The 14,457-nt window shown below is 43.2% G+C and overlaps 1 protein-coding gene across 3 annotated transcripts in view; it reads right to left on the bottom strand.

The window, feature by feature from the left end:
• The window catches only part of spef2 (sperm flagellar 2), a 63,659-nt gene that overhangs the window by 44,496 nt on the left and 4,706 nt on the right, over nt 1-14,457 (bottom strand). For 2 of the 3 annotated variants that reach the window (XM_045706892.1, XM_014172649.2), the window contains exons 6-16: nt 11,028-11,110; nt 10,598-10,805; nt 10,023-10,211; nt 7,868-8,055; nt 6,405-6,573; nt 5,876-6,095; nt 5,074-5,156; nt 4,802-4,892; nt 4,488-4,537; nt 1,784-1,887; nt 1,406-1,656 (exon numbers count right to left, since the gene is read on the bottom strand). In XM_045706892.1, coding sequence (XP_045562848.1) covers nt 1,406-1,656; nt 1,784-1,887; nt 4,488-4,537; nt 4,802-4,892; nt 5,074-5,156; nt 5,876-6,095; nt 6,405-6,573; nt 7,868-8,055; nt 10,023-10,211; nt 10,598-10,805; nt 11,028-11,110 — 1,636 coding nt within the window. The remainder of the gene's footprint in view (nt 1-1,405; nt 1,657-1,783; nt 1,888-4,487; nt 4,538-4,801; nt 4,893-5,073; nt 5,157-5,875; nt 6,096-6,404; nt 6,574-7,867; nt 8,056-10,022; nt 10,212-10,597; nt 10,806-11,027; nt 11,111-14,457) is intronic. The other variant, XM_045706893.1, reaches the window with a different exon arrangement.

Genomic DNA, 14,457 nt, shown 5'->3' on the forward strand with positions numbered 1-14,457 from the left:
CCTGTTGTATCCTGTACTGTTATATCCTGTACTGTTATACACCTGTTGTATCCTGTACTGTTATACACCTGTTGTATCCTGTACTGTTATACACCTGTTGTATCCTGTACTGTTATACACCTGTTGTATCCTGTACTGTTATACACCTGTTGTATCCTGTACTGTTATACACCTGTTGTATCCTGTACTGTTATACACCTGTTGTATCCTGTACTGTTATACACCTGTTGTATCCTGTACTGTTATACACCTGTTGTATCCTGTACTGTTATACACCTGTTGTATCCTGTACTGTTATACACCTGTTGTATCCTGTACTGTTATACACCTGTTGTATCCTGTACTGTTATACACCTGTTGTATCCTGTACTGTTATACACCTGTTGTATCCTGTACTGTTATACACCTGTTGTATCCTGTACTGTTATACACCTGTTGTATCCTGTACTGTTATACACCTGTTGTATCCTGTACTGTTATACACCTGTTGTATCCTGTACTGTTATACACCTGTTATATCCTGTACTGTTATACACCTGTTATATCCTGTACTGTTATACACCTGTTGTATCCTGTACTGTTATACACCTGTTGTATCCTGTACTGTTATATCCTTTACTGTTATACACCTGTTGTATCCTGTACTGTTATACACCTGTTATATCCTGTACTGTTATACACCTGTTGTATCCTGTACTGTTATACACGTTATATCCTGTACTGTTATACACCTGTTGTATCCTGTACTGTTATACACCTGTTGTATCCTGTACTGTTATACACCTGTTGTATCCTGTACTATTATACACCTGTTGTATCCTGTACTATTATACACCTTTGTATCCTGTACTGTTATACACCTGTTGTATCCTGTACTGTTATACACCTGTTGTATCCTGTACTGTTATACACCTGTTATATCCTGTACTGTTATACACCTGTTGTATCCTGTACTGTTATACACCTGTTGTATCCTGTACTGTTATACACCTGTTGTATCCTGTACTGTTATACACCTGTTGTATCCTGTACTGTTATACACCTGTTATATCCTGTACTGTTATACACCTGTTATATCCTGTACTGTTATACACCTGTTATATCCTGTACTGTTATACACCTGTTGTATCCTGTACTGTTATACACCTGTTGTATCCTGTACTGTTATACACCTGTTATATCCTGTACTGTTATACACCTGTTGTATCCTGTACTGTTATACACCTGTTGTATCCTGTACTGTTGTGGTGAATAAACATGAAAACTTGAAACATACAGCCTGGATACCTACTACTGTTTGTGTTGTCATGCCGACCCCTATGGTCAAGGTAACGCTGCGTGACAATCACCATAGGAGTTGGCAAGACAACACAAACAGATCTGGGACCGGGGCTATGAAACTCACAGGCCTGCTTGGCCGCCCTGTCCAAAACGTGGTCATCAGACACGTCAAGCAGCAGAGCTAGGTCCAGCACAGGAGAGGGAGGAGGGGCCTCCTTAGGCGCGTTGCTATCCACAGACAGGTTGGACCGCTTGTTCCTCCTCTTCTTCTCCTTCCCTGTGTCCGAGCCCCCCAGGGCCTTCTCCAGAAGCTTGGCCTGGGTCAGATCGACCGGGAAGCCATCCAGAATCCAGCCTGAGTCTGCTGGGATTGCCCTGGGATAAAGAGTAAAGAGATTAGGGTCAATACACGTTCAACACGAAAGGGCTATTAGTTTAATTTAGCATTCGATTCGATTTATTACTTCTATAGAACAGAATAGGATTTTGTTTGTGTTTAAACCTGATAGCTTCGACTACAATGTCCACAAGCAGCTCGTCTGGGACGGATTTCCCTTTTCTGAGAAACTTTTCCACTGCTGCTCCATGCTGGGCCCTCACAGAGAGCTGGGAAGGATGTTCTTTGTTATTCCCATTACAAGTATCCAAGTAATATATACAGTACCAGTCAAAAGTTTGGACACAGCTACTCATTCAAGGGTTTTTCTTTATTTTTACTATTTTCTACATTGTAGAATAATAGTGAAGGCATCAAAACTATGAAATAACACATATGGAATCATGTAGTAACCCCCCAAAAAATTAACTCATCAAAATATATTTAAGAGTGTGCAAAGCTTTCATCAAGGCAAAGGGTGGCTACTTTGAAGAATCTGAAATATAAAATATATTTTGATTTGTTTAACACTTAATTGATTAATACATGGAAATATGTGTTATTTAATAGTTTGATGTCTTCACTATTATTCTATTATGTAGAAAATAGTAAAAAACTAAGAAAAACCCTGGAATGAGTAGGTATGTCCAAACCTTTGACTGGTACTGTATATACAGTATTAGGTATTAAGTAGAAATATAAACTGGTTGACAAAACATTTATTTTTACTGTTCTGATTACGTTGCATCGTGCCTAAGAACAGCCCTTAGCCGTGGTATATTGGCCAAATACCACACCTCCTCAGGCCTTACTGCTAAAATAGAACACCTATGCACCTACAGTGCATTTGGAAAGTATTCAGACCCCTTGACTTTTTTAACATTTTGTTATATTACAGCCTTATTCTAAAATTGATTAAAAATGTTTATTTTTATCAATCTACACACAATAACAAAGCAAAACAGGGTTTTTGAAATTTTTGCAAAATTATTACAAATAAAAAACAGAACTACCTTATTTACATAAGTATTCCGACCCTTTATTATGAGACTCAAAATTGAGCTCAGCTGCATCCTGTTTCCATTGATCATCCTTGAGATGTTTCTACAACTTGATTGGAGTCCACATGTGGTAAATTCAATTGATTGGACATGATTTGGAAAGGCACACACCTGTCCATATGTCACGTCCTGACCAGCAGAGGGCGTAATTGTGTTAGTTTTGGTCAGGATGTGGCAGGGTTTTTGTGTGTGTTAAGTGTTGTGTTGGTGATTGGACTCCCAATTGAAGGCAGGTGTGTTTAGTTGCCTTTGATTGGGAGTCCTATATAGTAGTGTGTGTTTTTCTTTGGGGTTGTGGGTAGTTGTTCTTGCATTGCGTTTTGTGTGCCTGCAAGACTGTTCCTGTCGTGAGTATCAGTTATTGTTGTTTCCCTGTGGATGCTTTACTTTTGTTTATTAAAAAACTATGAGTATCCACATTCCCGCTGCGCCTTGGTCCATTCCTAAAGACAGCTGTTACACCATATAAGATCCCACAGTTGACAGTGCATGTTAGAGCAGAAACCAAGCCACGAGGTCGAAGGAATTGAAAGTAGAGCTCAGAGACAGGATTGTGTCGAGGCACAGATCTGGGGAAGGGTACCGAAACATTTCTGCAGCATTGAAGGTCCCCAAGAACACAGTGGCCTCCATCATTCTTAAATGGAAGAAGTTTGGAACCACCAAGACCCTTCCTAGGGCTGGCTGGCCGGACAAACTGAGCAATCGGGAAAGAAGGGCCTTGGTCAGGGAGCCAATCGTCACTCTGACAGAGCTCTGGAGTTCCTCTGTGGAGATGGGAGAACCTTCCAGAAGGACAACCATCTCTGCAGCACTCGGGTCTTTATGGTAGAGTGGCCAAACGGAAGCCACTCCTCAGTAAAAGGCACAGGACAGCCTGCTTGTAATTTGCCAAGAGGCACCTTAAGGATTCTCAGACCATGAGTAACAAGATTCTCTGGTCTGATGAAACCAAGATTGAACTCTTTGGCTTGAATGCCAAGTGTCATGTCTGGAGGAAACCTGGCACCATCCCTACGGTGAAGCATGGTGGTAGCAGCATCATGCGGTGGTGATGTTTTTCAGCAGCAGGGACTGGGAGACTAGTCAGGATCGAGGGAAATATGAACAGAGCAAAGTACAGACAGATCCTTGATGAAAATCCTGCTCCAAAGCGCTCAGGACCTCAGACTGGGGTGAAGGTTCACCTTCTAACAGGACAACGACCCTAAGCACATAGCCAAGACAACGCAGGAGTGGCTTCGTGATAAGTCTCTGAATGTCCTCGAGTGGCCCAGCCAGAGCCCGGACTTGAACCCGATCGAACATCTCTGGAGAGACCTGAAAATAGCTGTGCGGCGATGCTTCCCATCCAACCTGACATTGCTTGAGAGGATCTGCAGAGAAGAATAGGAGAAACTACCCAAATAGAGGTGTGCCAAGCTTGTAGCGTCATACCAAAGAAGACGAGGCTGTAATCGCTGCCAAAGGTGCTTCAACAAAGTACTGAGTAAGGGTCTGAATACTTATGTAAATGTTATATTTCAGTTTTTTATTTAAAAAAAATTCAAATAAAACTGTTTTTTCTTTGTCATTATGGGTTATTGTGTGTAGCTTGATGATGATGATTATTTGTTTATCCATTTTAGAATAATGCTGTAACATAACAAAATGTGGAAAAAGTCAAAGGGTCTGAATACTTTCTGAATACACTGTATGTGTTTCTCTGTGTCAGTTTGTAGGTATAAGAGATATATGGTCATGTTAAAATACCTCTGTACTGTACTTGCCTTGGGTTTTTTCTTAGCTCCTTGCTGCTGAGGCTCCTGAGCGAGTGGACCTACCAAACAATAAGACCAAATCAGACAAAACGCTTGTTTACAGACGGGCAAATGAAGTAAGAAAATACCTGGAATTCACAAGTTACATTTCTCATTGGCTTAAACATGTGCTGCTGATTCTCCTAATATTGCGCTCTGGCGTGATGTTTCCCCTAGGTACAGATCTAGAATCAGCTTGCCCTCCCCCAATCGTCACCTTAACCATTAGTGGGGAAAATGAAGAAAAAAAACGACCCAAGATCAGCGTCTAGGGGCAACTTCACCTGAATCCTGTGACGACTCCTCCTCCATCTCAGTATCCGTCTCCACCTGGTCGATGTCTTTAGCGGGCAATGTTTCACAGCTCTCTGGGCTCTTATACAGTATAAAAAGGTTCATGTTTTTATTTAAATACAGATAAAAAAGGGAATATACAACTGCATACAGCTGTCATTCATCCATTCTTATGACAGTTTTATATATGTGTTATTCCAATTCACTCACTTCAAAACCTTTCAGACACGTTTTAGATTTTATTTTAAACCGGTTTTCTGACCTCACGTCCAAGCTTTCCAAGCTGATGTGCAGCCAGGGCCTCCTGGATCAGAACATTAGCTGACAGGATGTGGATGTGATGGGCTAGGTTAGAAGACGAGAGAATAGATGGTGGTTTGCAGAGAGGTCCCATTTTCATATATATATATATATATATATATATTCATATATATTGTATACCTACACTGACTGTACAAAACATTAAGAACAAATTCCTAATATAGAGTTGCACATCCCCGCTTTTGCCCTCAGAACAGCCTCAGTCTGTCGGGGCATGGACTCTACAAGGTGTCGAAAGCGTGAAACTGTTGAGTGTGGAAAAACCCAGCAGCGTTGCAGTTCTTCACACAAACCAGTGCGCCTGGCACCTACAACCATACCCCGTTCAAAGGCACTTAAATTCACCCTCTGAATGGCACACATACACAATCCATGTCTCAATTGTCTCAAGGCTTAAAAATGGTTGAAGTGGATTTAACAAGTGACATCAATAAGTGATCATAACTTTCACCTGGATTCACCTGGTCAGCATTTTAGCGTGATGGGAAGTTAACTGCTTAATTAACTCAGAAACCATACCTGTGTGGAAGCACCAGCATTCAATATAGTTTGTATCCCTCATTTAGTGTTTCCTTTATTTTGGCAGTTACCTGTATGTTATTCTATGGATGTTTTAGCCAAAGAACATAGACGACTCTCACGAGGCAAGACACACGACAACACCTAATCTGTTACCTAATCTTTTGCCAGAAATGAAGTAGCATGGTAATGCACAATACTGCATCATATGGTTGGAGGGATACCTTTGTAAATCCTGGTTAAGCATGTGGTCTTCCCGGAGAAAAGCTTCCCCAGCACACAGGCTTTCAGTGTGAACCGAGGGAAGGAGGGAGGAAGGGTGTCTGGTTTGGGGGGGTTCACAATAGTCTGCAGGCGGAGCACCACATGTCCCAGGATATTGTTGTTGGATGGGGGGGGCTTTGTCTCCCCCTCCTCTGGCCAGGTCCACTCACCAGTCATGCTCTAACACACAGAATCAACACATAGAACACACCTAAAGACACTGGGATTACTGCCAACAATAACGCTGAACCTGCTAGCCTGGGTACCAGGCATACAAAGAATGATCATGATAGCACAAACAAATCTGGGACCAGGCTATAAACCTGCACCATTGTGAAATTCAACATATCAGTGAAGTCATATTCTTGACTTGCGACACCATTTCAAGACAATTTGAGAACCACTGAATTCCAGTTACACACCGAACAGCATTTCATGGACAATTCTGAACAGGATTTCTTGGGCATGACCTCACACTAATGGACTCACCATATACTCATCATAGTCCTGGTTGTTAAGGATCTCCTGTTTCTCAACCTCAATGAACTGCTCTGGGGTGGGGTCGGCAGGTAGCTCCTCCAGACTGCCACTGTCATACAGGAGCTTCCCGCAAAACATGAGCTCCTTCCATTCCCGCATCAACTTCCCAGGGATAAGACTGCAGGACAGAGTAGCAAAGTACACTCAGAGCTGTGTTGCATCTAAAATGATGCCGTTAGAATACTGTGCCAGTCCTGCTGGAGTATCACTCTACTGAATTAATGATTAAGGTCTTGAAGATATTTTTTTTTTTACAAAAACAGTCCCAAAAAGGGAAGGTTGCTCTCCCACCCGTGTCTACTTGTCTTCTGCTTTGCCTTTACATATCATTTCTAATTCTCTTCCCTCCAAGTACATTCTAATTGTTGTTTGAACCAGTACAAGTGAACAAGTTACATTAAAACTTTTACGAGAAGAATGAGACAGAATTTTAGGTTGTTTTCTTTATTTGATTTTGTTGGTCAAGTCATTTGACAAGCAAAATAATACATGATTCCGTCATGTCGTGCCTTGAGCTAACCTAACGATTTTCCACAAGCAAAGCTATAACGGTATGAGTAAACAACTTCCCACTGGGAACAGACGTCAATTCAACGTCTATTCCACGTTGGTTCAACATAATGTCATTGAAATGACGTGGAAACAACGTTGATTCAACCAGTGTGTGCCCAGTGGGTAGTGAAATACTCACATTCTGACACATTGTTAATTTCTACGTGGGTTAACACTCTTAGATTGTCTTAGCTCCTCAAAATCTATAGCTGGCTTATGATATTGTGAGTGCTTTTAGTATTATTAAATGGATATAGCAGCCTTTTCACTTTCATTATTTTATATCTCAACAAACTACAAACACCCTTGTCTTTCCGATTCTATCAAACATTTGTACAGAACGTCATGTAAACTGTACTACTGAATAAAATAAAAATGGATCTGGTTGAAAACAGCCTATGTGGCATCGATGTGAGTCAGAAACATTTATTCTACAGTCACAATTGACTTACAAAGTGTAAATAGGATAATTTTGGTCATTAAGTCAGTCTTGTCCAGAACAGAGATGTGCGAGATTATTAGGACAAAAGGGTATGTCAAGTAATGAAGGGTACATAACAGTTTTCCTTGGATTGGGTTCATTTCAATCCTGCCCACATGCCCACAGCTGGCAGCACCCAAGCCATCATCAATTCGGAGCACAGTTGCACGTGACCAGATTGTAACGCCCATCACACTGACCATGGTCAATTTGGTTTGACTTTGGTTATCCGTATGGGGCTAGTTTGGGACATCAGTAAATTACATAATGTACATGGGACAATATTCAAACATTTCAATAGCTCCAAATGTCAATGACATAAAAACATCAAACTTTCAATTTGTAGAAATGAATAACACTCTCGAACGGTGGCACGTACTTTCCAGTGAGGAGGCGGTACTCTCCAGCTTTCGTGGCCAGGTCCACTATCTGCTCCAGTATTTCTCGGCAGCTGTCAGAGTGCTTCTTGTAGCGAGCCTGGGCGCGCTCCGTCGCTATCCTGTCATGTACCTCAATCTCCTTCCGAGTTTCCTCGGCGTGATCCAAACTGGCCTGGCGTGCTAGAGCCTGTTACACCAGTGGCAGGTCAAAGGTCAAACCTCACATCAGCTTTTAGTTGAATAGTTAGTGCTATCCGGGATCCTTGGGACATCCTAAACTAAACCCTAACCATAACCCCTACCTTTATCGGATAGTAAGAACCTTAGTTCAATCGCCCCTCGTGACCAGAATCCAGCCACTCCAAAAACATATTGTTAGTAACACTAAGAAATTGAAAATAGTCATATTCTCCTGAAAGCACCCAAAACTATACTTGGCTTTACACTGTATTTCTTTTGAAGCATGGCTGTACATGAAACAAATGCAAACCTTTTGTTTGTTAATAATAATATCATTACAATTTTGAACAACTAAGTAGCTTAACTAGATGAGGCTTTACTTTCCATGCATGATGATATGCTGATTCTAGGTATATATGTACAATGTGCAGGTGCAATACATCCTCTACTTGCCGAGGTCAGGGTCTCACTGAAGTGGAAATCCTACACACTACTTCTTCTGACATGTTGGCTGCTGATGACTGACTAAAGCAGGGCATTGCTCAAGCAGATCATCTATGGTCTATGGTCCATCTATGATCTATTTGTCTGTCTATGGTCTATTTATGGTCCATCTATGGTCTATTTGTCTGTCTATGGCCTATGGTCTATTTATGGTCCATCTATGGTCCATCTATATTTATGGTCCATCTATGGTCTATTTGTCTGTCTATGGTCCATCTATGATCTATTTGTCTGTCTATGGCCTATGGTCCATCTATGGTCACACATTGGTCTATGGTCCATCTATGGTCTATTTATGGTCCATCTATGATCTATTTGTCTGTCTATAGTCCATCTATGATCCTTCTATTTTTACTTTATCCATTATTTTACCAGGTAAGTTGACTGAGAACACGTTCTCATTTGCAGCAACAACCTGGGGAATAGTTACAGGGGAGAGGAGATGAATGAGCCAATTGTAAACTGGGGATTATTAGGTGACCATGATGGTTTGAGGGCCAGACTGGGAATTTAGCCAGGACACTGGGGTTAACACCCCTACTCTTACGATAAGTGACATGGGATCTTTAATGACCTCAGAGAGTCAGGACACCCGTTTAACGTCCCATCTGAAAGACGGCACCCTACACAGGGCAATGTCCCCAATTACTGCCCTGGGGCATTGGGATATTTTATTTTAGACCAGAGGAAAGAGTGCTTCCTACTGTCCCTCCAACACCACTTCCAGCAGCATCTGGTCTCCCATCCAGGGACTGACCAGGACCAACCCTGCTTAGCTTCAGAAGCAAGCCAGTAGTGGGATGCAGGGTGGTATGCTGCTGACCTATGGTCTGTCTATGGTCTATGATCCATCTATTGTTTATGATCCATCTATTGTCTATGGTCCATCTATTGTCTATGGTCCATCTATGATCTATTTACGGTCCATCTATGGTCTATTTACGGTCCATCTATGGGCTATGGTCCATCTATGCTCTATTTACGGTCCATCTATGGTCTATTTACGGTCCATCTATGGTCTATTTACGGTCCATCTATGGTCTATGGTCCATCTATGGTCTATTTACGGTCCATCTATGGTCTATTTACGGTCCATCTATGGTCTATTTACGGTCCATCTATGGTCTATTTACGGTCCATCTATGGTCTATTTACGGTCCATCTATGGTCCGTCTATGGTCCATCTATGATCTATTTATGGTCCATCTATGGTCTATCTATGGCCTACGGTCTATCTATGGCCTTTCTATGGTCTATCTATGGTCTATCCTCTGGACTCCAAGGGGTGCACGGTTTAGTTTTTGTCCTAGCACTACACAGCTGATTCAAATAATCAACTAATCATGTGTAGTGTTAGGGCAAAAAACAAAACTTGCACCCCTTGGGGTCCCAAGGACAGAGTTTGGGAAACGCTGGTCTATAGTCTATCTATGGTCCATCCTATGGAGCGATGGACTACATGGATCTCACCGCCTCCCTCTCCAAGGCCTCTTGGAAATCCCTCAGCCTTTGCTCTTGGTACTGTCTCTCGCGGAACACTCGGTTCTGTCGGAGAACGTCCTTCTGCTGGCGGAGCTGCATGAGCTGGACGGCCAGGCGTCTCTCCAGCTGGGACTGACGGGTCAGACGCTCCACCAGCTGCTCCTCTCGAAGGGCCTCCTGCACCGCAAAAGGACACAATTTGTGTAGGGTGAAGTTGGCTCTAGACGCTGATCTTGGGTCTGTTTTTAATTACCCCACTAGTGGTTAAGGTTAGGTATTGGGAGAGGAGAAACTGATCCCAAATCTGTACCTAGGGGAAACATCACCACGGAGCGACACAATGACCAATGACGGGACGATCGAACAGGTCAAAATTTACATTTTATTTGTTTATAATCGTGGAAGTAGCTACCAATGTCTTAGCTGAAATGACATGTGTAGGTTTTACACCTGTTCACAAATGACTATGTGACTTGTTACCAGTGCTGAACATGGATCATCATTAATAACATCATCATCATGTAATATGAGAGGTCATACACTGTCTGTGGGTTGCTGCTCACCTCTTGGGCCTCGTGGGCTTTCAGTTGTTCCACTAAGACGCGGCGGCGGCGTTTCTCCCTCTGCTGACGAGCTGCTGCATCCTCCTCCAGCCTCTGGCGGATTTTCTGGATGTACTCGCTGTTGGCCTGAGCCAGCTCCTCAGGCCTCTGCAACTGGGAGCCATGGCTTCTGGGGGCCTCACTGTGGAAAGAGGACATCTGCTGGGCACTGTGGGGAGGATGGATGGTAGTCAAGGGCTGCATATATCAAGCTTCTTAGAGTAGGAGTGATGATCTAGGATCAGCTTTGCCTTTTAGATCATAATGAATACAAGCAAATGGAAAGGGGGAATCTGATCCTAGATCAGCACCCCTACTCTGAAACAGTTGACACTCATTTTTAGGGGAACTATTTGGGAAGATTTGTGGTTGGGATTTTTCCAACACGTACCTCAAAGAAGAGGTGCCAAAGGCGCCAGCAGGTGACAACTTCTTCCTGTTCTTCTCAAACTGGGCGATTTCCATGTGAACCTTCTGTAAGGAAACCACAATGGAGAGTTTGGTCATGTCAAAAAGGGCCTGTGAAGTTCTATGGAAATAATCCACAGCGGAGGGGTATGATGTGAAGCCAACCAGTTGATGGGCCCAAGTGCCCCAAAAAATGACATGCCCCTGTCACCACCCATATTTCCCTTCAAATGTAAATAATTTTGTTGGTAAGGCTGTGTGTTAATATTACTAAGCATTGTAACAGCAGAGCAGAACCTAATCTAAGGGCACATTTGAAGCTGTTACCAGAGAAGCAATATAGCCAATACATTCAGCACCATGGACGACGGTCAGAAATGAACCCGTATACATGTAAGTCGATCAGCACCACGAAAGAATAAAGCGGTCAAAAAACACCCTATTTTATCTGCAAATAATAGACAATAGCCAATATTATAAAACATAAATATATAGATCAATATCTTGACAGAAACACAGCTAATGACCCAGTACATGATCGCTGAAGTTATGCACGGCGGCAAAACTGACATACCGCTTTTTCAAATGATCTGCCTCCCGCAGAGGCCTATAGCAAAAACACCAGCAAATCAATCAAGTGGACTATTCAAACAGATTGCTTAAATGGCAGCATGCCTTTTAACAGTATATGATGTGTATGTGCTTACTATTATTCTTATAGCCTAGTTAAACGTATTGGCTATGATGACAATGATGACAATGAAATGGCTCAGCTGCCAGAACATGGTTTCCAAAGACAGATTGAGCATACTCGTAGATTGACAAGCAATGTCAATTAATCTCAATAAAGCTTGATTTATATAGGCTGTCTGGGTAGCCTGCCCTGTAAAAATATAAGCTTACTCAGTCTTTTGATTGGTATTCGACGGGCCTTGCGCTCTGCTAAGTCGTTGACTAAGGCATTCAAATCCATGGTCCTGGCCCTGGTGTTTTCAATGGACAGAACGGCCAACACACTCAGTCTCTCCTGTCCCATGCTGCTCCTCAGGTATGATTTCATTATTTTCAGTTTGGAAAAGGAGCATCGCTGTAACTACTTCCCCAAATGTAGCAGTGACTGAATTGTAATCCACAATGAGCATCTTGTCCAGGTCTCCCATTGTAGTGCGCTTTGCTATTTCCTTCTTAAAACAGGCCCTGAAAGAGAGTAATTGTCAGGGAAGGTAGCTGATATATCTTTGCTGTAATGTTCTGCCAGCCGGCTAGCGGTCTCGCAGAGCGCATCATCATCTGAGTTGGCCAGGGTAGTGGGATGGATGGAGTCAAACAGACTCGATGTTGCCCGCAGACTTTTAAATCTGTTTGACAGCTGGTGAATAACGATGTCAAGGTTTGCATTAAAGACGTTGACTTTAAAACTACTCTCCCCATCAGACAGTCGCTCGTCCTCACATAGCTCATAAAAAATGACGCCTCGTTTTCCTTCTCCGAGTGTCTTCAAATGCGTTCTGAGTTCCCCATTTGTCGGCAAGGGTCTTTGCAGTGACTTTGGCCTTCTCAAAATCCTGTCGGAATACGGAGCATTTTGGAGACGATGTTCACATTTTCTAAAACCTAAGTCTGCAGAACGATAAAAAAAAAAAAATTAAATCAATTTTCTTTTTCAGTGCTGCTGCATCATCCCTCTCGTCCTTCTTGTCACTTAAAAGCACAATCTTGGTGAGGGCCTTCATTACGTCCACATATCTGTATCTCAGGGCGGCAAGGGACTCATATCTAGATGACCAGCGGGTGGGACACAGTCGTTTTAGAGTTATATTTAATTTTTCTGATGCAAAATCAAATATACCACTCAACATTAACCATCTATTTATGCTATGCCCGAAGAAGGTGTATAACAGTTCAACAGTATTATAAAACTGTTTCATCTCTGGCACATGTTTGACAGAGTCGTTGAGAGCCAGGTTAAGATTGTGCGCTGCGCAATGCACATAAACAGCAAGCGGCTATTTTTCGTATATTCTGGCCTGCACACCCGAATAGACCCCGCACATGTTAGCAGCTTCATCATACCCCTGCCCACGACATTTTGAAATATCCAGCCCCTTATCCTCTATGCTGCCCAGGATTTTATGTTGAAGCTCCAGAAATCCCCAAAACGACTCTGTGATGGTCAGATTTGTGGCGACATTATTTGCATCCCTTATCACTCTCACATAGCAATAAACTTGGCTTAACTGGTCTACTTTGGATACATCCGGTGTCCATAATAAATATTTTTTAAATGGGGCTTCCTGCATCTCTCCCTGAATGTCACACTTCACTCGCTCGGCTAAGATATAAATCAGCTCATTTTGGATTTGAGGACTAAGATAGTTAACGGATCCTGCGGGGCGTCCTAAAAGTTATTTAAGAACTGGGTCGTAAAATGTTCAATTATACTGAGAAAATTCCCACTGTTGGCCTGCCCCAGCTTTTCACGGTGCTCTCTGAACGCCAAATGACATGATGCAAGTGTGAGAATAACATTAACTATGCGCTCCAACACCTGTCGCCAGAAATGTGCTGCGTTAAGCACGCCTCTCTCCATTTCTGCGTCAATAGTGCCATTGAGCTTCCATTGCTCATATACCAAACAGTCACCCATGTGAATCTGGGATGTCTCATAACATGCTATTTTGGATGTTAGATGGCGCCAATCTCTCACCCCATTCACTCACGCATCAGATAAGAAAGGGGAACTCCGATCTCCGAACAAGCAGCAAGGCTCACCAGCAAGGCTCACAATACGCGCAATCCAGCTTGGCCGAATAACATAGCCATGTAGGTGGTAATTTGATTCCAGCCTTGGTTGTAGTGGTGTAAAGGTCCTAATCCAGGCACTTGTCATCTCCCGTCTGGATTACTGCAACTCGCTGTTTGCGGGGCTCCCTGCCTGTGCCTCCCTGCCTGTGCCATTAAACCCCTACAACTCATCCAGAACGCCGCAGCCCGTCTGGTGTTCAACCTTCCCAAGTTCTCTCACGTCACCCCGCTCCTCCGCACACTCCACTGGCTTCCAGTTGAAGCTCGCATCTGCTACAAGACCATGGTGCTTGCCTACGGAGCTGTGAGGGTAACGGCACCTCCGTACCTTCAGGCTCTGATCAGTCCCTACACCCAAAGAAGGGCACTGCGTTCATCCACCTCTGGCCTGCTCGCCTCCCTACCTCTGCGGAAGCACAGTTCCCGCTCAGCCCAGTCAAAACTGTTCGCTGCTCTGGCACCCCAATGTTGGAACAAGCTCCCTCACGACGCCAGGACAGCGGAGTCAATCACCACCTTCCGGAGACACCTGAAACCCCACCTCTTTAAGGAATACCTGGGACAGGATAAAGTAATCCTTCTAACCCCTTCCCCCCCCAAAAAAGATA

The sequence above is a fragment of the Salmo salar genome, chromosome ssa24 (genome assembly GCF_905237065.1).
Source record: "Salmo salar chromosome ssa24, Ssal_v3.1, whole genome shotgun sequence".
In the NCBI taxonomy this organism is placed as follows: domain Eukaryota; kingdom Metazoa; phylum Chordata; class Actinopteri; order Salmoniformes; family Salmonidae; genus Salmo; species Salmo salar.